Here is a 24178-nt window from a genome sequence, read left to right on the forward strand (position 1 = left end):
GGACAGACATGACATGACATGTGATCGCAACATCCACCGTCCGTCCGTCATGTCACACCCTGACTGACAGCCTCACAAAAAAATCAGCCTGGCCAGCTCAGTTGCCCCACAGCTGTGAGTCCATCTATGTCAGCACATTGCTGCAGTGGGAAGGTGGGCGTGTCACATGTCCATCATGTGTTGATTGACATGGTCACACGCACATGCACGCACTACAGTTATGCGTTTGTCAAGGGACCGTGGTTGACATGTAATCACGTCATGAGTTGGATAACATTTGAAATCACGCCGGGAGAGGGCTGACCACCGCCCACAGCCAATGCTGTAGTCCTGCACCGTGCGCCCCTCCACATGGCAGCCACAGTGTCAAAGCTGGAGAACACATATTGTCACATGTGCTCCGATCACCCATGTGCAAGGCACGGTGCTGCTCACGTGTCTGCAAACAATGACAACGTGGGGAAAAATAAAGACAAACTGGATTGCCCCAACCACGTCTCAGCGTGCATGAGCATGCAGTCAAAGCTGCACCTGACCGCCGCGTCATCGCTATGCATATCTGGGGAACACATATCGTGCCATGCAGAATATCATCGAACAAGACACCACTGCGAGGTGCATGTATCAGCGGGCTCTCCTCACATTGTAATAAATAAAAACGCATATCACCTTTGCAACGCGGTCACCAGCACTTCAGTGTGCACTGGACGGAGGGACACGCAAAGCCAGCTGATGTAATCATGTTATGTATCACTGCATCAGGTCAGTCGTGAAAAATAAAAGGAAGAAAAGTCGTCAGTTCATTACTATCTTGTTTACATCCAAGAGGACAATAATTCATTTATTGTCCTCTCTTTATAACAGGAGTTAAATATTAAAAAATATGGTTGTGTTTTTGTGTGTGTATGTGTTTTGTTTTCACGGTGAGAACAGAATCATGGCCAGTAACATGATTATCGTACATTTAAACAGTACATTCATTGTTCTTATAATGTTCTGTTTTGTGCTTTACACATTTCCGTTGATTCATGCACAGCATAAATAATATGTCCAGCATGTGATCGCTGCTGCTGCTGCTGTGTGAGCACGATGTACATCCTCGCACTGTGTTTGTACACACAAGCGTGCACAAACCGTCGCCACAGGATCTTTCACGTCTGTCCAACTGTGTGTCCCTCCCGACAGCGGGTGGAACTTTTCATGCTTTGCCAACTCGTTTTTTTTCCCCCTCTTTTCATCCAGTTTCTGCGTCTTCTGTCCAGCATGGCATTTTGTGTGAAGGGGCCATTAGGGATGCCATTATAATTTCCAAAATAACTGGGTCGAGGCAAGCTCTTTTGAACGAGTCCGTGATGGAGATGCAGTGAGTCCCAAACACATGATTTTCTTGACAGCAGAGTGACTCCAACACTGACGGCATCAATCCACAATGGCCACAGATACACAAAGTAAATTTTCAACACCGGATGATTGTTCATCATCACTGATTTCTGTGTTGTCAAAATCACTGTCCTTATTGTTCGTCATCACTGATGTCTGTGTTGTCAAAATCACTGTCCTTATTGTTCGTCATCACTGATGTCTGTGTTGTCAAAATCACTGTCCTTATTGTTCGTCATCACTGATGTCTGTGTTGTCAAAATCACTGTCCTTATTGTTCGTCATCACCGATGTCTGTGTTGTCAAAATCACTGTCCTTATTGTTCGTCATCACCGATGTCTGTGTTGTCAAAATCACTGTCCTTATTGTTCGTCATCACCGATTTCTGTGTTGTCAAAATCACTGTCCTTATTGTTCGTCATCACTGATTTCTGTGTTGTCAAAATCACTGTCCTTATTGTTCGTCATCACTGATGTCTGTGTTGTCAAAATCACTGTCCTTATTGTTCGTCATCACTGATTTCTGTGTTGTCAAATTCACTGTCCTTATTGTTCGTCATCACTGATGTCTGTGTTGTCAAAATCACTGTCCTTATTGTTCGTCATCACTGATGTCTGTGTTGTCAAAATCACTGTCCTTATTGTTCGTCATCACTGATGTCTGTGTTGTCAAAATCACTGTTCCTATTGTTCGTCATCACTGATGTCTGTGTTGTCAAAATCACTGTCCTTATTGTTCGTCATCACCGATGTCTGTGTTGTCAAAATCACTGTCCTTATTGTTCGTCATCACCGATTTCTGTGTTGTCAAAATCACTGTCCTTATTGTTCGTCATCACCGATTTCTGTGTTGTCAAAATCACTGTCCTTATTGTTCGTCATCACCGATTTCTGTGTTGTCAAAATCACTGTCCTTATTGTTCGTCATCACTGATGTCTGTGTTGTCAAAATCACTGTCCTTATTGTTCGTCATCACTGATTTCTGTGTTGTCAAAATCACTGTCCTTATTGTTCGTCATCACCGATTTCTGTGTTGTCAAAATCACTGTCCTTATTGTTCGTCATCACTGATGTCTGTGTTGTCAAAATCACTGTCCTTATTGTTCGTCATCACTGATTTCTGTGTTGTCAAAATCACTGTCCTTATTGTTCGTCATCACTGATTTCTGTGTTGTCAAAATCACTGTCCTTATTGTTCGTCATCACTGATGTCTGTGTTGTCAAAATCACTGTCCTTATTGTTCGTCATCACTGATGTCTGTGTTGTCAAAATCACTGTCCTTATTGTTCGTCATCACTGATGTCTGTGTTGTCAAAATCACTGTTCCTATTGTTCGTCATCACTGATGTCTGTGTTGTCAAAATCACTGTCCTTATTGTTCGTCATCACCGATTTCTGTGTTGTCAAAATCACTGTCCTTATTGTTCGTCATCACCGAAGTCTGTGTTGTCAAAATCACTGTCCTTATTGTTCGTCATCACCGATGTCTGTGTTGTCAAAATCACTGTTCCTGTTGTTCGTCATCACCGATGTCTGTGTTGTCAAAATCACTGTCCTTATTGTTCGTCATCACCGATGTCTGTGTTGACAAAATCACTGTCCTTATTGTTCGTCATCACCGATGTCTGTGTTGTCAAAATCACTGTCCTTATTGTTCGTCATCACCGATGTCTGTGTTGTCAAAATCACTGTCCTTATTGTTCGTCATCACCGATGTCTGTGTTGTCAAAATCACTGTCCTTATTGTTCGTCATCACCGATGTCTGTGTTGTCAAAATCACTGTCCTTATTGTTCGTCATCACCGATGTCTGTGTTGTCAAAATCACTGTCCTTATTGTTCGTCATCACCGAAGTCTGTGTTGTCAAAATCACTGTCCTTATTGTTCGTCATCACCGAAGTCTGTGTTGTCAAAATCACTGTCGTTATTGTTCGTCATCACCGATGTCTGTGTTGTCAAAATCACTGTCCTTATTGTTCGTCATCACCGATGTCTGTGTTGTCAAAATCACTGTCGTTATTGTTCGTCATCACCGATGTCTGTGTTGTCAAAATCACTGTTCCTATTGTTCGTCATCACCGAAGTCTGTGTTGTCAAAATCACTGTCCTTATTGTTCGTCATCACCGATGTGTTATGTGTCGGACGCAGCTCGGAGAACCGACCAGCGTTTGAAGGACCCAGTATGAAATAAGCAGAGCACGGTACAAAGGCTAACTGAATTTAATACATAACAGTGATAATACAAAAAGGTGCGGCCTGGCGTGGTGCGCTCCCAGCAGCGCTAACGGTCCGGAGCCAGAAGCTGTTTCGGACCCAAGGACCCCGCCGACACCCCCCAGGTGGCCGCAACAACCGAGTCTGTGAAAGAAGGAACCATTATGTGAGTCCACACTCTACACACAGAACACTTAAAGGTGTACAAACAGCAAACACTTCCTGGCTTGATTGCTGATCAGCTTCCAACCTGCAGGCATGGAACATCCAGTTCACAAAACTCCACCGCAGTGGAAGCTGATACATGACTAACAAACAGCTCAATACAATAAGGTGTGAGGGACACCACATTTACTGACTGTATAACTGTTAGTCACAAAATCTAACGTACCTCAGGAAGTGTGCTGACGAGCGTGAGACCTCACCCCCTCCTCTTTCACAGACCGTGCATCAAACCTGGACGTTTCTCAGCATCCGCTGCTGATGAGATGGCTCCCGAGACGACGATCTCACCCGTCTGGTCACAAGGTCGAGTCTCTGGCAAATACACACTGTGCACTCCAGTCTTAAATGCCAACATGCTCCAATCCATCCAGATGCACCACAGCTGTGAGTCCTGACGAGTCGCAGGTGATCAGGGTGAGGTCCTGACAGCCTCAGCAACACAGCCACTCAGTCCCAAATGCACGCCACCTGGGAGGAAAACAAAAAGACAAACAAACCGGCAGCCAGGCCCCCCCAGCCATATAACACGATGTCTGTGTTGTCAAAATCACTGTCCTTATTGTTCGTTATCACCGATGTCTGTGTTGTCAAAATCACTGTCCTTATTGTTCGTCATCACCAATGTCTGTGTTGTCAAAATCACTGTCCTTATTGTTCGTCATCACCGATGTCTGTGTTGTCAAAATCACTGTCCTTATTGTTCGTCATCACTGATGTCTGTGTTGTCCAAATCACTGTCCTTATTGTTCGTCATCACCAATATCTGTGTTGTCAAAATCACTGTCCTTATTGTTCGTCATCACCGATGTCTGTGTTGTCAAAATCACTGTCCTTATTGTTCGTCATCACTGATGTCTGTGTTGTCCAAATCACTGTCCTTATTGTTCGTCATCACTGATGTCTGTGTTGTCCAAATCACTGTCCTTATTGTTCATCATCACCGATTTCTCTGTGGTCAAAATCACTGTCCTTACTCTTATTAACGCCCTAATAGGTTCAAAAAGAAACCCCCGTCTGGTGTTACTAGTCTGCCATCCCCGAACAAAATAAAATAAAAAAAATGCATCTAATGAACGTTGTGTTGTAAACACATGCACATACACTGACATCACTCTTCTGGGTTGACTGCAGTGCCTCTAGTGGCGGATTATTTTTAGCAAATTTGTTTGGTGCGATAATTATTAATAGAAAAAAGTCATTTTGAAAATAACTGCTGATGTTAGTTTGAGTTATCACTTAGAATGAAACTATTATCCTCCCAAAATTAAAGGAGGTCCCTTTTAATTGATGAGCCAAAATTAAATTAACTTTTCTGCATAACTAAAGTGCGATGTGAAGCAATTTCTTTTTTTAAATGTAATGTCTAAGCTCAGGCACTACTGGGTCTGTTTGGGGTTCCAGATTTAAAATCAGGTCAGTTAAGATGTGGGAAGCCAAAAATATGAAAATGATTACAGCTCTTGTGGTTAGTAATCTTATCAAACAAACATGAAGGTTGTGATAAATTTTGGTTAAAGGCAAAGAAAAGATGAAAATGTGCAAAAGCAAATACAAATACGACACACATCACACATCATATTCCTGGATATCAAAAATCCTAATTTGTCAGACCTCCTGCCATCAAAGGTCACTTTTCACCAAAAAAGAACCCCTGTCCTCCATTTCAGCCCTTGGCTACAGGACTGAGATCTTAATTGGTATTGAATGATGTAAAAGCTGTAGAAAAGCTGTCTCCTTAAATTGTGTTTATTCTGAAGTATTTAAATAATGTTTAGGTGAAAGTCATTCTATGATGTGATGCTGCATTAGAAAAGCGCAGCTATGGTAAAGCCCCTTTCACACCGGGGCTGCTTCCAGTTGCGTTGTGTGTCGTCATGACGACGTCGCGTGGAAGCAACCTAGTGCCGAGACGATGTAGCTCGACGCCAGAAATGAAACGTTTCACATTTTTTGCATCCTCTGCTCAACGCAGAAATTAAGTGGTTTCAGCGCAAGTCAGAGCAACAGGACGGTGCTCAGCGTGACTGGAAGCCACACACTCACAAGACAACGTTACCAGATGCCAATTTATGATTCCTGCTGTGTTCCATTGTTCCTGAAGTATAAATCACGCAGGATTGTTTTTATACCGTGTACACAATGCAGTAAAACTACATGCTCAAAAAAGAACACAGAAAAAAAATGCTGCTGATTGCAGCTCCTCACTCTTCTCTCACAAAAGTGTTTAAATAAAATCCATAAGTCCTGCTCACAGACTGATTGCCAGAGACAGGACATGTCCACATCCAGTAAAAAGTCTGGACATCTCAGTCCACTCACGGACAATCCGTTCACACACGCACATGTGAACAATTAAAAGAAAGAAAGGAAAAAAAAACTTAGTTCCTTGTTCTCTGCTCAAACTCTCTCATCACTGTATTAAAAAAAGAACAAAAAAGGACATAAGTCCTGCTCACAGACTGATTGCCAGAGACAGGACATGTCCACATGAAATATAACTCCAGACATCTCCACATTTACTCACGGACGGTTCGTTCACGCGCACATCTCACAGTCAAAGTAGGAAAGATAAACTATAACAGAACTCAGAGCGCAGACCTGCAGCTCAGCACAAGAACAAATATAAACTATCAGAGTGCACAGTTTGGCTGCAGACAGACTGTGCACTCTGACTTCTCTGTGCAGAGAACCTGCAGGCTGCGTTCTCACCTCCTCTCTGCCCCCTGCTGCATGCATGTGACGCAGAAATTCCTGCGTGGTCATAACATCACAGGAAGTAACTCGAAGCAGCCCCGGTGTGAAAGGGGCTTTAGTGAGTGAAATATAATCTTGTTCAATCAACAGTAGAACACCTTGCTGTTTTCTTAAGTGTCTCCACCTTGTTTAACCTTAAATCTTAGGATGTGATTGTAAAAAGGTTTCTATAAAAAGGTAGATGGTGAACAGCTTATGATTTGTCTGTGAAAAAAAATTTCTGTTAGATTTTTTTTTTTTTTTTTTTGCTTTAATCCCAGCATCAGTGGCATTCGACTGCCTGCTGCAGCGGTTCACTCTGGGAAGCACTCGGCTTTACATCTGGTCGGCCAATTCTCTGTCGTACCTCTTGACCATTCAGTATGTGGGTCATCCCTCCTCAACCAAGAACAAACACGAACTGAAGAATTTAAGGACAAACAGATTACTTGAAATTGTATGAACTCAGTGATCTCAGCCCGATGAGTGCCGGCCGTCCATGAGGACCTCCCCAAGGGTCTCGATGGGATCTTGAAGCAGAGTAGCCAGGTTCTTGTCAATGAAGATCTCTTCTGTGCCTGTATCAGTAAAGACACTGCTCCAGTTGTCCTGTGGGTGCAGGGACAGTTGCAGAAACCGTTTGTAGCACTGTGGCTCATCATGTGTCCTCCTGCTGTTCCACTGGACTTCCTAGAGTGACCAGCAGCGCTGCAGTGGACACCAAAGCCCCTGTTGAAAGGTCTTTAACACTCCTCAGGGGATCAGATCTAGAAGCAGCATGCAAAACGGCAGCATCAAAGAGCGGGTATGAACGTAGACAATGTGGCAATGAGAGAATGATCTGATGGCAGTTAGAAAGGCAGCAAACAATTAAATGCAGAGGTGCAGAGACACGTGAGCCCAGAAGCCCAAACACATGTCTTCATCACGCTATACGGTGTGATGAAGACATGACAAAGTAAAGGCAACAAAGATAATCTGAGGTGGGAGAGAATAACAAGAACACAGAGGAGGGAGGAAGAATACCCCCCCCCAGAACTTGAATAACATCAGAGAATCATGACCCACTACAGGGGTTTACATATTTAAACATGTTCCATTTTTTAGAATAGAGCGTTTTCTTACAGAGCCGTTAGCATGGGTGGCCTCGACCAGTGGTTCTCAACCTTGTCCTCAAGTACCACCAGGCTTACAGATTTCTCATCTCTCCCTGCTCTGCTACAAGCTGATTAGCACATTCAGGTGAGTTTTAGTCCTCAATTGGTGAGAGATGGAAAATATGTAGGTTAGGGGTACATGAGCACCAGGTTTAAGACCCACTGCGATGGACAGGTTGTCTGCTCAGGATGCTGAGGGCACCAACTGCTGGATGGACAACAGCTTTTCTCTCTCTTTTTTTTTTTTTATCTGAACATTTGTGTTTTTCTCGCAGTGGTTACTGAGTAGTGTTTCTGTGAAGCCTCTCAGTTGTCCAGGTGGTTTCCATAGTTAAGGCTGGGTTTCAACTGTTTCACATACAATGCCTCCTTCACTCCTCTCTCAATCCTTTTCTTTTCTCTGGCTAAGATTTTCAGCCTTAACCAGGGAGGGGGTCTGAGACACACTTTGTCCCCTGTTACAAACAGAGCAAAGTAGTGTATTCTAGCAGATGTCAGGAAAACTGTAACGAACACTACATAGGTGAGACTAAGCAACCTTTACACAAAAGGCTATACCAGCACCGCAGAGAGGGCGCCAGTGGACCTCAGTCTGCAGTTCATCTCCACCTTAAAGACACTAACCACACGTTTGAGGACAAGGAAATTAAAATATTAGCCAGAGAGAAGAAATGGTTTGAGAGAGGGGTCAAGGAAGCATTCTTTGTGAAATGTTTGAAACCCAGCCTTAACCGGGGAGGGGATCTGAGACACGCTTTATCCCCTGTTTACAATGGGGTACTCAGGTCAAAGCAGTTCCTGTCTTTTGTTCATGGTAATGAGTCATTCACATCATCAGGAGAGTCGTCAGGTGAACCATCAGGAGAGGCGTCAGTCCCATCGTTAGGAAGGACAGCTACCCTCTCATTAGGAGGATGCTAACTAGAGCACAATAGGTGCTAATTAAACCAATTGTTTAGTCACTAGCCAATAGCAGTCTGCTTCTCAGTAGGAGGGGTCTGGTTAGGTTTAAAACTCAAGCTTTTGTGGCTTCTGTTTGTTCTTCTCTACACGGGTCAGACAGAAGTCAGACTACCAGAGCAAGAATTTTAGCTGAGGAAGCTTCTACGAAACATCCTCGCATCAAGCAACCCAGTCCAGTCGAAGATTCAAGCTTCTCTACTATGTTGCTGAGTAGTGTTAAACTGCCTTTTTATGGATTTGTTTCCATCTTTTAGGCAACATTCTGAGTTACTGGTGTTTCTCACCTGGCTTCAGCATGCAGGATCTGGTTGGCCAAGGTGTGCGCAGTATCATTCTCACCAGTGGCACCCTGTCTCCACTTTCCTCCTTCACTTCTGAGATGCGGATGTAAGTTGTTTTTCTTTTTGTTAATCTTTTTCTCTTAAAAGTCATATTTTTGTGACAAAAGTGCACAATAATATTTCTTCAGAATGGATCTCAAATGAATTCATGAAGCTAATTAATAAACATGCTCCATTACATAAATTTAGAATAAAGCGGTGGAATAAGCCTTGGTTTTCCACTGAACTTGGAAACCTTTTAAAGAAAGAGACCATGCTTTTGGTCCAAGGCATGAAATTGATTGGATAAATTTTCATCAGCTCTGCAACAAAAGCACTTTCTTAACCCTCTGGAGCCGACGCCGTCGTATACGACGGCTGAGACCAAGCTTTACTAAATTATAAATACCTTTTTAATGATATGAGATAGAAACGTGCTTTTTTTCCTGAAAAGTTAACTCCACGGACTTTCGAGCCAGCCATCGGCCATCTTTGTACTCCTCATAGAAGTTTTGTGATGACGTGCGCTATGTGAGTGTCCAATCGGAAATGGTTCACCATCAAATGGTGATCGTGACTGGTTAGGCACATCAGCTTTAGACGGAGTCCTTGATCACCAGATAAGAGTCTAAGTGTTTTAGATTTGCTCAATTGGGCACCGTAGTCTCATTTGAGGGTGGGCAATAAAGGGGTTAAATGAAGGAGCATATGAAGAAAAATTGTACTTCCGGGGACAGCCTCGTCATCATTATTCACATTAAATCTCAGTAAAACGTACCGACTGTTACTTACTTACTCCTCATTTTGCCTCTTTATTTAGTTCATCCTCTTTTGCCCCAGCTATGTTTTATTATTTTTATGATTTGGTTATTCTCTGTTCTCGTTTTGCTTTGTTACTTTGTTTCGTTGCTACTTTTATACTTTAGCCATTGTCCAGTTCCGTTCTTGTTTTGTTTAGCCAGTTTGTGTTTTCATTGTTGACCACTTATTTATTTTGTTCTTCTCATTTGTTATCTTGTGCTTTAGTGTCAGGTTTTGTTCATCACAGTCTTTGTTTTATTTTTAGTTTATTTAGCCACTTTGTTTTCTTAGTCAGTTCCACTTTAGTTTTGTCTTGGTGTTTATTTTCTTTCAGTTCTCATGTTCATGCCCGGGTTGTTGCCCTTGATTTCTGTTTTAGCTCCTTTCTGTTTTTGACATTTGTTTCCACTCCACACCCCTGCACCTCCCATCATGTCTTCGTCCCTCACTCATATTTGATTGTGTTCACTGCACCTGCCTCGTTTCTTTCACTCACGCTCTTGCACCTGCTCACGTGTCTTTGTCTGTTACATCACTCCACTTTGTGCGCTCCTCTCCTCACGAGCTTGCCCATTAATACTCTTTGTCCAGAAGCCATGTCCCCTTCTAGATTGTTCCTCACATGTACCTCGTTGACGCTACTTGTCCCTTGTTTCACACTAATTAATCCACATGTATTTAAACCTCACAGTCCTTCACTTCCCTGCCAGATTGTTGTCTCGTACACTTTCCAGCGCCTTTCACACTCCTGATTTTGACTTGCCGTGTTCCGAATCCTGCTCTGTTGTCTTCGACCATGCCTCTTGCCTCGTCCCAGATGTCGGTGTTTGCTCGTGCCTCAGAACCTTGCTTGTTTATGACGGCGTCTCAGCCTGACCCTGCTTGTACCTCTGCCGCACTGACTGATTACATGATTACATGGAATGTTTGCTTGCCTCTACTGGTGGTTGGCTCTCACTGCGGTATTGTATCACTTCCTGTTCCGGAGCACAGCGGTGTTTTTCTGTATCTGTTAGCTGTTTAATCTGCGCAGTTAGATTGCTCTAGTTATCTAGATTACGATTTGTTTCCCAGTGTAATCTTCACGTGCCTTAACTAAAGCACTCCTTCTGCTGAATCACCTCTAAATTATTTACACATTATTCACTTTGCGTGTTTTTAGGAATCCGCTAGCTTAGCGCAGCTACTAGCTCTTAGCCGATTTAGCATGGCGGCTTCTCCTGTCTCTCCCGCACTTTTCTGCTCTGGGTGTGAAATGTTTAGTTATTCCTCGGCCTCCTTTAGCAGTAACGGTACTTGTAATAAGTGTAGCTTATTCGTAGCTTTGGAGGCCAGGCTGGGCGAATTGGAGACTCGGCTCCGCACCGTGGAAAATTCTACAGCTAGCCAGGCCCCTGTAGTCGGTGTGGACCAAGGTAGCTTAGCCGCCGTTAGTTACCCCCTGGCAGATCCCGATCAGCCGGGAAAGCAGGCCGACTGGGTGACTGTGAGGAGGAAGCGTAGCCCTAAACAGAAGCCCCGTGTACACCGCCAACCCGTTCACATCTCTAACCGTTTTTCCCCACTCGACGACACACCCGCCGAGGATCAAACTCTGGTTATTGGCGACTCTGTTTTGCGAAATGTGAAGTTAGCGACACCAGCAACCATAGTCAATTGTCTTCCGGGGGCCAGAGCATTGAAGGAAATTTGAAACTGCTGGCTAAGGCTAAGCGTAAATTTGGTAAGATTGTAATTCACGTCGGCAGTAATGACACCCGGTTACGCCAATCGGAGGTCACTGAAATTAACATTAAATCGGTGTGTAACTTTGCAAAAACAATGTCGGACTCTGTAGTTTTCTCTGGGCCCCTCCCCAATCAGACCGGGAGTGACATGTTTAGCCGCATGTTCTCCTTGAATTGCTGGCTGTCTGAGTGGTGTCCAAAAAATGAGGTGGGCTTCATAGATAATTGGCAAAGCTTCTGGGGAAAACCTGGTCTTGTTAGGAGAGACGGCATCCATCCCACTTTGGATGGAGCAGCTCTCATTTCTAGAAATCTGGCCAATTTTCTTAAATCCTCCTAACCGTGACTATCCAGGGTTGGGACCAGGAAGCAGAGTTGTAGTCTTACACACCTCTCTGCAGCTTCTCTCCCCCTGCCATCCCCTCATTACCCCATCCCCGTAGAGACGGTGCCTGCTCCCAGACTACCAATAACCAGCAAAAATCTATTTAAGCATAAAAATTCAAAAAGAAAAAATAATATAGCACCTTCAACTGCACCACAGACTAAAACAGTTAAATGTGGTCTATTAAACATTAGGTCTCTCTCTTCTAAGTCCCTGTTGGTAAATGATATAATAATTGATCAACATATTGATTTATTCTGCCTTACAGAAACCTGGTTACAGCAGGATGAATATGTTAGTTTAAATGAGTCAACACCCCCAAGTCACACTAACTGTCAGAACGCTCGTAGCACGGGCCGGGGCGGAGGATTAGCAGCAATCTTCCATTCCAGCTTATTAATTAATCAAAAACCCAGACAGAGCTTTAATTCATTTGAAAGCTTGACTCTTAGTCTTGTCCATCCAAATTGGAAGTCCCAAAAAACAGTTTTATTTGTTATTATCTATCGTCCACCTGGTCGTTACTGTGAGTTTCTCTGTGAATTTTCAGACCTTTTGTCTGACTTAGTGCTTAGCTCAGATAAGATTATTATAGTGGGCGATTTTAACATCCACACAGATGCTGAGAATGACAGCCTCAACACTGCATTTAATCTATTATTAGACTCTATTGGCTTTGCTCAAAAAGTAAATGAGTCCACCCACCACTTTAATCATATCTTAGATCTTGTTCTGACTTATGGTATGGAAATAGAAGACTTAACAGTATTCCCTGAAAACTCCCTTCTGTCTGATCATTTCTTAATAACATTTACATTTACTCTGATGGACTACCCAGCAGTGGGGAATAAGTTTCATTACACTAGAAGTCTTTCAGAAAGCGCTGTAACTAGGTTTAAGGATATGATTCCTTCTTTATGTTCTCTAATGCCATATACCAATACAGTGCAGAGTAGCTACCTAAACTCTGTAAGTGAGATAGAGTATCTCGTCAATAGTTTTACATCCTCATTGAAGACAACTTTGGATGCTGTAGCTCCTCTAAAAAAGAGAGCTTTAAATCAGAAGTGCCTGACTCCGTGGTATAACTCACAAACTCGTAGCTTAAAGCAGATAACCCGTAAGTTGGAGAGGAAATGGCGTCTCACTAATTTAGAAGATCTTCACTTAGCCTGGAAAAAGAGTCTGTTGCTCTATAAAAAAGCCCTCCGTAAAGCTAGGACATCTTTCTACTCATCACTAATTGAAGAAAATAAGAACAACCCCAGGTTTCTTTTCAGCACTGTAGCCAGGCTGACAAAGAGTCAGAGCTCTATTGAGCTGAGTATTCCATTAACTTTAACTAGTAATGACTTCATGACTTTCTTTGCTAACAAAATTTTAACTATTAGAGAAAAAATTACTCATAACCATCCCAAAGACGTATCGTTATCTTTGGCTGCTTTCAGTGATGCCGGTATTTGGTTAGACTCTTTCTCTCCGATTGTTCTGTCTGAGTTATTTTCATTAGTTACTTCATCCAAACCATCAACATGTTTATTAGACCCCATTCCTACCAGGCTGCTCAAGGAAACCCTACCATTATTTAATGCTTCGATCTTAAATATGATCAATCTATCTTTGTTAGTTGGCTATGTACCACAGGCTTTTAAGGTGGCAGTAATTAAACCATTACTTAAAAAGCCATCACTTGACCCAGCTATCTTAGCTAATTATAGGCCAATCTCCAACCTTCCTTTTCTCTCAAAAATTCTTGAAAGGGTAGTTGTAAAACAGCTAACTGATCATCTGCAGAGGAATGGTCTATTTGAAGAGTTTCAGTCAGGTTTTAGAATTCATCATAGTACAGAAACAGCATTAGTGAAGGTTACAAATGATCTTCTTATGGCCTCGGACAGTGGACTCATCTCTGTGCTTGTTCTGTTAGACCTCAGTGCTGCTTTTGATACTGTTGACCATAAAATTTTATTACAGAGATTAGAGCATGCCATAGGTATTAAAGGCACTGCGCTGCGGTGGTTTGAATCATATTTGTCTAATAGATTACAATTTGTTCATGTAAATGGGGAATCTTCTTCACAGACTAAAGTTAATTATGGAGTTCCACAAGGTTCTGTGCTAGGACCAATTTTATTCACTTTATACATGCTTCCCTTAGGCAGTATTATTAGACGGTATTGCTTAAATTTTCATTGTTACGCAGATGATACCCAGCTTTATCTATCCATGAAGCCAGAGGACACACACCAATTAGCTAAACTGCAGGATTGTCTTACAGACATAAAGACATGGATGACCTCTAATTTCCTGCTTTTAAACTCAGATAAAACTGAAGTTATTGTACTTGGCCCCACAAATCTTAGAAACATGGTGTCTAACCAGATCCTTACTCTGGATGGCATTACCCTGACCTCTAGTAACACTGTGAGAAATCTTGGAGTCATTTTTGATCAGGATATGTCATTCAAAGCGCATATTAAACAAATATGTAGGACTGCTTTTTTGCATTTACGCAATATCTCTAAAATCAGAAAGGTCTTGTCTCAGAGTGATGCTGAAAAACTAATTCATGCATTTATTTCCTCTAGGCTGGACTATTCTAATTCATTATTATCAGGTTGTCCTAAAAGTTCCCTAAAAAGCCTTCAGTTAATTCAAAATGCTGCAGCTAGAGTACTGACGGGGACTAGAAGGAGAGAGCATATCTCACCCATATTGGCCTCTCTTCATTGGCTTCCTGTTAATTCTAGAATAGAATTTAAAATTCTTCTTCTTACTTATAAGGTTTTGAATAATCAGGTCCCATCTTATCTTAGGGACCTTGTAGTACCATATCACACCAATAGAGCGCTTCGCTCTCAGACTGCAGGCTTACTTGTAGTTCCTAGGGTTTGTAAGAGTAGAATGGGAGGCAGAGCCTTCAGCTTTCAGGCTCCTCTCCTGTGGAACCAGCTCCCAATTCAGATCAGGGAGACAGACACCCTCTCTACTTTTAAGATTAGGCTTAAAACTTTCCTTTTTGCTAAAGCTTATAGTTAGGGCTGGATCAGGTGACCCTGAACCATCCCTTAGTTATGCTGCTATAGACGTAGACTGCTGGGGGGTTCCCATGATGCACTGTTTCTTTCTCTTTTTGCTCTGTATGCACCACTCTGCATTTAATCATTAGTGATTGATCTCTGCTCCCCTCCACAGCATGTCTTTTTCTTGGTTCTCTCCCTCAGCCCCAACCAGTCCCAGCAGAAGACTGCCCCTCCCTGAGCCTGGTTCTGCTGGAGGTTTCTTCCTGTTAAAAGGGAGTTTTTCCTTCCCACTGTAGCCAAGTGCTTGCTCACAGGGGGTCGTTTTGACCGTTGGGGTTTTGCATAATTATTGTATGGCCTTGCCTTACAATATAAAGCGCCTTGGGGCAACTGTTTGTTGTGATTTGGCGCTATATAAAAAAATTGATTGATTGATTGATGTGTACCTAACCCGATGTTGGAATAAAGACCATGATTTCCTCCACACCAAAGCCTAGTCTGGGAGTCTGTATTGCGGGTCCAGACACTCCTGGTGACGGGCTGCCGCCCGTTCTGACACCGACATGACCTCGCCTATGTGCCTTGTCTTCCATTCTCCACCAGGAACCAAAGAAATTGCACTTTTTGTGTCTACTTCAGTAATTGCAGCCGAAAACAAAACGGTACACAGTCTTTCCGTATGAAGTGATGTTGTGTTTGTGGTGCGCATTGGCAGGCTGTCCCCGGAAGTGGTAAAATCCCACGATATCACACAGGGTTCAAACGAGACTGCGCTGTCTCATTGTTCTGTCACCCTAGAGCACGAATTGCACAACTGCTGTATGAATTTACATTCAAATGACATTTGTGCAATTCAAGCTGCATTCAAATTGCACTCACTCACCTCTTACAGCATTCCTACAGCAGTTGGCACATTCATGTGTGGCTCGTGCTGGAAAACATAGGAATGGTGGTGGAGTCGGTCATGCTGCATTTGTACTGCCGTAGGAATGGACAGTTGAACATCATTCGTGCAAGTCGACCTGCAGTCGTACTGCATTTGACCTGCAGCACAAATTGCATGAATGCCATACAAAGTGACATTTGAACTACAGTCGTACAAGTTGTGCTGCATTTGAATTCCCTGTACAGCATTCTTGTGGCAATACACCAAATTGGCAGGCCAGCACGAATCCTGTCGTGCTGCAGTCTAAGTGGGGAATATTTGTGCGGTGGTTGTACTGCTGTGACTGGTAGCCTGAATGGCATTAAAGCACAGGAGTGCATGAGTAAAGGGGAGGGAACAATGAGGACATATTATTAATTAACCCAAAGAACATACAGCTGCAACCCATGACACTGCTATACCCCAGGTGGAAGACAGCCCTTATCTTCAGTGACAGTGGGAATGATTTATTTATCCAAAAGAACATTAAAGCATTAACTGACAATCTAAATATTACACCACCTCTTGTTCGTCTTTCCATATTGTCTTTGTTGTCCGTTGTTCATTGTGTGTGTTTGGAACAGCTCCTTCCCTGTACGTCTGGAGAACAGCCACGTGATTGAACGGGACCAGATCTTTGTTGGTGTGATTGACAGAGGCCCAGATGGAGTGCTGTTAAGTTCAGCATTTGACAGAAGGTTGGTGTTTGTCTTTGATAAAGAGGCATAGTATACATAGATTACTAACTGCAGATTAATCAAATCAAATCAGTTTTATTTATATAGCGCCAAATCACAACAACAGTTGCCCCAAGGTGCTTTATATTGCAAGGCAAAAGCCATACAATAATTACAGAAAAACCCCAACTGTCAAAACGACCCCCTGTGAGCAAGCACTTGGCGACAGTGGGAAGGAAAAACTCCCTTTTAACAGGAAGAAACCTCCAGCAGAACCAGGCTCAGGGAGGGGCAGTCTTCTGCTGGGAATCACAGATTAGACAGACTTGATTGAGCATCTGCTCATACCTGGTTGGTCTGGGGTAGTGACAGACAACTGTGTGCAGGTCCTTTTTCCAACTGATGAACTGAAAAGATCCTGCTGAGGTGATCAGATGGAACTCAAAATTACACCCATCTTAAACTTCTCATGGTGTATGACTAGCCGTTCCTCATCTAGAGTTTGATCTACTATGTCTCCTTCCTTTGAAACATTGGGCAGATACCGTTTTCATAACTGAATGCTTGCAAGGTCAGCAAATGCCTCATGCCTGTAAGGGTTTAACAGAATCACAGGTGAAGTTTGTTGCTATTATCTGATTGACTAGCGTGTTGCCCGTGGGGATCCCCGGGCTCCAGATTGGGCCGTGTTTATAAAATAGGTAGCTGACATTTTTCAAGGGTAAATTATGCAAAGTTTCTATAATGAGTTGGAATAGCGTGTGAGTCCAGAATGTTTTTAGAACCTTAGACCTTAACAGTTTTTCGAAGAACTCAAACCTTTTAATTCCTGTTAATTAGGTAATGTTTTAATGCTAATTTGCTGTCTTAATGTATTTATAGATTGTTTAGGTTCTTATCATATAAACACTATTATTAGTATTAGTAGAGTAGAAGTAGTAGTATTTTATTTTATTATTACTTCTATTTTGTCATTTGATTTTTAAATGGACCACAATGGAAATAAGTGGTTTCACTTTCTTGTGTCATCCATGTATTTTTAATGTACTTACATTGAACTTACTAAATAAAATCACACATGCGCACACACTCACGCTTTTAATATAAAGATAATTCACTGCCCCCTGCTGGAATGTGGCATGTGCGTGTGAGTCCAGAATGTAATTAGCAACTTCCATTGTTCAGTGCGGTTACCTAATATCCATAGTTTTTCCTATTAGTCCTATCGACGTTCCATGTTGGCGGTGTTCATCCTTGACCCAGAATACATAGGCATACCAAACGGCAAATGTCAGCTCTTCGTAGAAGTTGCACGCACGCAGAGCTTTTTGTCTTTTCTGCATTCGGCTGCAAGCAGGTGCTTTTATTTTTACACACCAATAACCGGAGACATGGTGGAAGACATCAAATGCACTATACTTCTCACTCATGGTATACCGGTGTGGCAGACCAAACGGTCCGTCCCTAAAAATCGGTCCGCCCTGCCTACACTGTGCATGTGTCATTTCGGATATCAGCAGCTTGTCTGAGACAGTTTCTAAACCCAAAGGGATTAATGGAATTATTAACCATCAGGCAACAAGGTAAAACCTCTTAAATCATTCTGAAGTCAGTTTTAAGCAGAAACTGGGCCATTTTAAGCAGAAACGATGCGATACATTTTGAAATAACTGACGTGCAGTGAATGCATCAGATAGCAGCTCGTGTAGCTACGGCGCTCTGATTGCTTCCTCCATCTTTTATTATGAAATAATGCTGAATTTATGTGGAAATGATTGTTGTACAAAAGCTTCAGATATCTGTCTCTGAGATAGATGATGACTGGAGTGCAGTTTGAAGCAGAAATGAGGTGATAATCCGTGAATCGCAGCTAATGACGCATGCACAGTTGCCAACACCAGCAACATGGCCCTTAACTCACTCATGGTAACGGCAACATGACACTTAACTACACTGACTAAGCCAATTGAACTACAAAAACACAATACATTAATAACACTAACAACAGTGTTAAACTAACATGAACCACAATAACATTTAAAACCCCAAAACCCTGAACTCCCATGGTGCGTTGCAGCACAATGTTCATTGTTCACCGTTGTTAGCTAATATCGCTAATTTCTCCAAAAACATTAGTCCTATCAACTTTCCGTTTTCACAGTGTTCATTCTTGACCCAAAATACATGAGCATATCAAACTGCAAATGTCAGCTCTTACCAATATCTCAGTGATCGACTTCATACACACACTTGCACACGGAGGCCATTTGGATATTATAATATAGATGAAATTATTCTCAAAAATGATGAATGACTACAATATCCTAAAAAAGTAGGCAAATGGACTGCATTTATATAGTGCTTTTTCATCTGAATCAGATGTTGAGAGTGCTCACTGAGAGCAACTGGGGGATGAAGGACCTTGCCCAAGGGCCTTCAGTGATTTTTAGGGTTGGCAGTGGTTGGAACCGAGGATCCTCTGTTCTCAAGTCCAACACTTAGGGCCCAGTCACACTTTGCATGAATGAAGGCGAATCAGGCAGAATGGGGAAAAAGCCAAACTTTGAGGTGCAGTCGGTAAGATAGACACTCGGACAGCCATGTACGAATGCTGTATGACCACTTAGAATGTGGGCGGATCCTGCTTCGACTGATTTGTGCACATTCCCTGTGTATGCTTACCATTGCTGTTCAAATGTAGTTTAAACACGGCCCGAATACCCAGACTGCGACATATTAATACTACTTCACAACATTTGGCCCTCAAAATAGTGTTTCAGAGAGTTAGGAATTTCAAAATTTTCCAGGGGGATAATGGTCCCGGTCTTTCTTACAAAACTCATGCCTGCTGCACGGCACGCTGCAGCAGGAGAACACGGCTATTAGAAACGATAACCTGCAGCGGGGGGAAGTTCTTCTAAGTTCTCCTGCAGCAGGAGAACGTGGCTCCCACAGTCCACACCAGAGCACCTTTGTGTGCTGTCCCACGGAAATGGCACATTATGAGGAACGGAAAAAAACCTACTGTGTGAATTAAACAGCAGACGATTCTCTTTTCTTGCCTGCAGCAACCGTCCCTGTAGTCATGATTAGCATCTTTAGATGGCTTTGACAGAGGTTGATGAATAAATTGTGGACGCACTGCTTCTATATCAGAACCACTGAGTCCACAATCAATCTAGAGAAATGATCATTTAATTTTTCCCGTCACACACCCTCAGAAACAGCCTAACAGCCCAACTGCAGCGGAATTAATGCGCTTGGTTTCAGTGCAGAAGGTTCCGGGTTCAAATCCCACCCCCCCACATTTCTCCATGTAATGTGGAGTTGCATCAGGAAGGGCATCCAGCGTAAAACCTGTGCCAATTCAACATGTCAACATGCAGATCCACCTTGGATTTGCTGTGGCAACCCCGAGAGCAGCTGAAGGGACTTACTATATATATATATATATATATATATATATATATATATATATATATATATATATATATATATATATATATATATATTTACACACACACACAGTGAGGAAAATAAGTATTTGAACACCTGTGAAAATCAATGTTAATATTTGGTACAGTAGCCTTTGTTTGCAATTACAGAGGTCATACTTTTCCTGTAGTTTCTCACCAGGTTTTCACACACTGCATCAGGGATTTTGGTCCACTCCTCCATACAGATCTTCTCCAAATCTTTCAGGTTTGGAGTTTCAGCTCCCTCCAAAGATTTTCTATTGAGTTCAGGTCTGGAGACTGGCCAGGCCACTCCAGGACCTTGAAGTGCTTCTTACGGAGCTCCTCCTTAGTTGCTCTGGCTGTGAGTTTGGGGTCACTGTCATGCTGGAAGACCCAGCCATGATCCTTCTTCAATGCTCTTACTGAGGGAAGGAGGTTGTTTGCCAAAATCTCACCAGACATGACCCCATCCATCCTCCCTTCAATACGGTGCAGTCGTCCTGTCTTCTTTGCAGAAGAGCACCCCCAGAGTATGATGTTTCCACCCCCATGCTTCACGGTTGGGATGGTTTTCTTGGGGTCATCCTCTAAACATGGTAAGTGGAGTTGATTCCAAAAAGCTCTATTCTGGTCTCATCTGACCACATGACCTTCTCCCATGCCTCCTCTGGATCATCCAGATGGTCACTGGTGAACTTCAAACAGGCCTGGACATGTGCTGGCTTGAGCAGGGGGACCTTGCTGCCCTGCAGGATTTTAAACCATGACAGCATCATGTGTTACTAATGTAATCTTTGTGACTGTGGTCCCAGCTCTCTTCAGGTCATTGACCAGGTCCTCCTGTGTAGTTCTGAGCTTTCTCAGAATCATCCTTACCCCACAAAGTGAGATCTTGCATGGAATCCCAGACTGAGGGAGATTGACAGTCATCTTGTGTTTCTTCCACTTTCTAATAAATAATCATAACAGTTGTTGTCTTCTACCAAGCTGCTTGCCTGTTGTCCTGTAGTCCATCCCAGCCTTGTGCAGGTCTACAGTTTTGTCCCTGGTGTCCTTAGACAGCTCTTTGGTCTTGGCTATGGTGGACAGGTTGGAGTGTGATTGATTGAGTGTGTGAACAGGTGTCTTTTATATAGGTAACAAGTTCAAACAGGTGCAATTAATACAGGTAAAGAGTGCAGAATAAGAGGGCTTCTTAAAGATAAATTAACAGGTCTGTGAGAGACAGAATTCTTGCTGGTTCGTTGGTGTTCAAATACTTATTTGCAGCAGTAACATACAAATAAATTATTAAAAAAATCATACATTGTGATTTCTGGATTTTTTTTTTTTTTTTAGATTATGTCTCTCACAGTGGACACCTAAGATAAAAATTTCAGATCCCTCCATGATTTCTAAGTGGGAGAACTTGCAAAATCGCAGGGTGTTCAAATACTTATTTTCCTCACTGTGTATAAACGCATGCCCACAATATGTGTGATATGTGATAAAACTGTCATTCTCCTGCTCCTCTCGCGCACTCTCTCACTCACTGTCTGACAGCACGACACATGCCCTCAGGATGGACATTTCCTTCTCACGCATAATGGACCCTCTGCACTGTGCGATAGGAGCAGTGTTGCGATCTGACCTCACAGCTCCACATTGTCTCTTTGCCTGTATCAAATTGAAGACATCACAAGCTAATTGCAGGCACAATGTGTCACCAACTGACTCAGCAGAAACGCTTCACACATTGCATGGAATTTGCACCATGTAGTTTGTAAAAATTGGAAGGAATATATGAAGAAAGTGGAAAACAAAGCTCAAAGGACACGGGAAAGGCTGGCACCATAAGATTATTGGGTGTTTCTTTATGATAGGTTTTTTTATAAACAAAAGCCATCAATAAGTCTTTGGTTCACTAAAGTGGATTGTGACAGCTAAAACCCAAGCTTAAATCTCACAATGCCAAAAGTAAACTTTTGCTTTGTAATTTGTTTTTGAGATGATGTTAATAAAAATGTTTTGGTTTTTTTTTCCCCTGTCAGGTTTGTTCCTGAAAACATGGCATCTTTGGGCAACACAGTAGGTGAGATAAAGTTTGATTCCTGAAATGTTGATATTTTCCTGCATTTCTGAAAACATGAAGTTTGCAGCTGCTTGTAGCTGACACAGCAGTTGCACAGCTCTTGACTTGGTATCCTTGATGGTATCCCTGATGGATTTGAACCACGTGTGCTTGCATGAGCCAACCTTGAACCTTCCTGTGCATGCGTGATTTTTTTCACACCTGTCGGTTGCGTCATTTGCTTGTCCCACATCACCACAGCATTCACTTTGGAAATGATCCGGTCGTTTCAGCGTGTTGATGCCGATCAGAGCGTGGCTCGCTCTCCACCATTGTGCGGACGTTTTTAAACCGGTTGTACCACTCCTTAATCTGTGTGATGCCCAGAGGATCGTCACCAAAAGCCCAGTTTCTGGCAAAATTTGATGAAGTTGAGCTGCTCCAGTCATTCCGCTGTTTCCTTGCAAAGAAAAAACGACGAGCGACTCCACCCATCCTCACACAAAGGCTGCTTACAAGCAAATGACGCAACCGACAGGCATGAAAACAATCACGCATGCGTACAAAGGTTCAAGATTGGCTCATGCAAGCACACGTGGTTCAAATCCATCAGGTTTTTGAAAAAATGAAAAAAAGGTCGAATACTTTTCTAACAGACATCGTAAACACTTTGATCAGGTGGCTTTGTTTCTGTGGAATCTGTCATCACATATTAGTCTGTGGCTCCACCACAACCTTTCTTTCTGCACACAACACACGTGAATACTCTCAAGATCTGCCACTGACTGTTTCTAGGTGGAATCTTAAGAAATGTCAAGTGTGTTGTACAATGTTTTCAAGATTTACTGACTCAAAATAGATGCACAGACCTTTGATCATTTATGTCCTTACCAAAAGAAGCTAAAATTGCTAAGTTCTCCAAAATATTAATCTTATCAACTTTCTGTTTTTGCAGTATTCATTCTTGACTCAAAATCAATCAATCAATCAATCAATTTTTTTATATAGCGCCAAATCACAACAAACAGTTGCCCCAAGGCGCTTTATATTGTAAGGCAAAAGCCATACAATAATTATGTAAAACCCCAACGGTCAAAACAACCCCCTGTGAGCAAGCACTTGGCTACAGTGGGAAGGAAAAACTCCCTTTTAACAGGAAGAAACCTCCAGCAGAACCAGGCTCAGGGAGGGGCAGTCTTCTGCTGGGACTGGTTGGGGCTGAGGGAGAGAACCAGGAAAAAGACATGCTGTGGAGGGGAGCAGAGATCAATCACTAATGATTAAATGCAGAGTGGTGCATACAGAGCAAAAAGAGAAAGAAACAGTGCATCATGGGAACCCCCCAGCAGTCTACGTCTATAGCAGCATAACTAAGGGATGGTTCAGGGTCACCTGATCCAGCCCTAACTATAAGCTTTAGCAAAAAGGAAAGTTTTAAGCCTAATCTTAAAAGTAGAGAGGGTGTCTGTCTCCCTGATCTGAATTGGGGGCTGGTTCCACAGGAGAGGAGCCTGAAAGCTGAAGGCTCTGCCTCCCATTCTACTCTTACAAACCCTAGGAACTACAAGTAAGCCTGCAGTCTGAGAGCGAAGCGCTCTATTGGGATTATATGGTACTATGAGGTCCCTAAGATAAGATGGGACCTGATTATTCAAAACCTTATAAGTAAGAAGAAGAATTTTAAATTCTATTCTAGAATTAACAGGAAGCCAATGAAGAGAGGCCAATATGGGTGAGATATGCTCTCTCCTTCTAGTCCCCGTCAGTACTCTAGCTGCAGCATTTTGAATTAACTGAAGGCTTTTTAGGGAACTTTTAGGACAACCTGATAATAATGAATTACAATAGTCCAGCCTAGAGGAAATAAATGCATGAATTAGTTTTTCAGCATCACTCTGAGACAAGACCTTTCTGATTTTAGAGATATTGTGTAAATGCAAAAAAGCAGTCCTACATATTTGTTTAATATGCGCTTTGAATGACATATCCTGATCAAAAATGACTCCAAGATTTCTCACAGTATTACTAGAGGTCAGGGTAATGCCATCCAGAGTAAGGATCTGGTTAGACACCATGTTTCTAAGATTTGTGGGGCCAAGTACAATAACTTCAGTTTTATCTGAGTTTAAAAGCAGG

General features: G+C 42.6%; 1 protein-coding gene across 1 annotated transcript in view; it reads left to right on the plus strand.

The window, feature by feature from the left end:
• The window catches only part of rtel1 (regulator of telomere elongation helicase 1), a 225346-nt gene that overhangs the window by 81037 nt on the left and 120131 nt on the right, over window positions 1-24178 (plus strand). The window contains exons 16-18 of the mRNA XM_034173464.1: window positions 8931-9063; window positions 16442-16555; window positions 22023-22063. Coding sequence (XP_034029355.1) covers window positions 8931-9063; window positions 16442-16555; window positions 22023-22063 — 288 coding nt within the window. The remainder of the gene's footprint in view (window positions 1-8930; window positions 9064-16441; window positions 16556-22022; window positions 22064-24178) is intronic.

This window comes from Thalassophryne amazonica, chromosome 6, assembly GCF_902500255.1.
Source record: "Thalassophryne amazonica chromosome 6, fThaAma1.1, whole genome shotgun sequence".
Lineage (NCBI taxonomy): Eukaryota > Metazoa > Chordata > Actinopteri > Batrachoidiformes > Batrachoididae > Thalassophryne > Thalassophryne amazonica.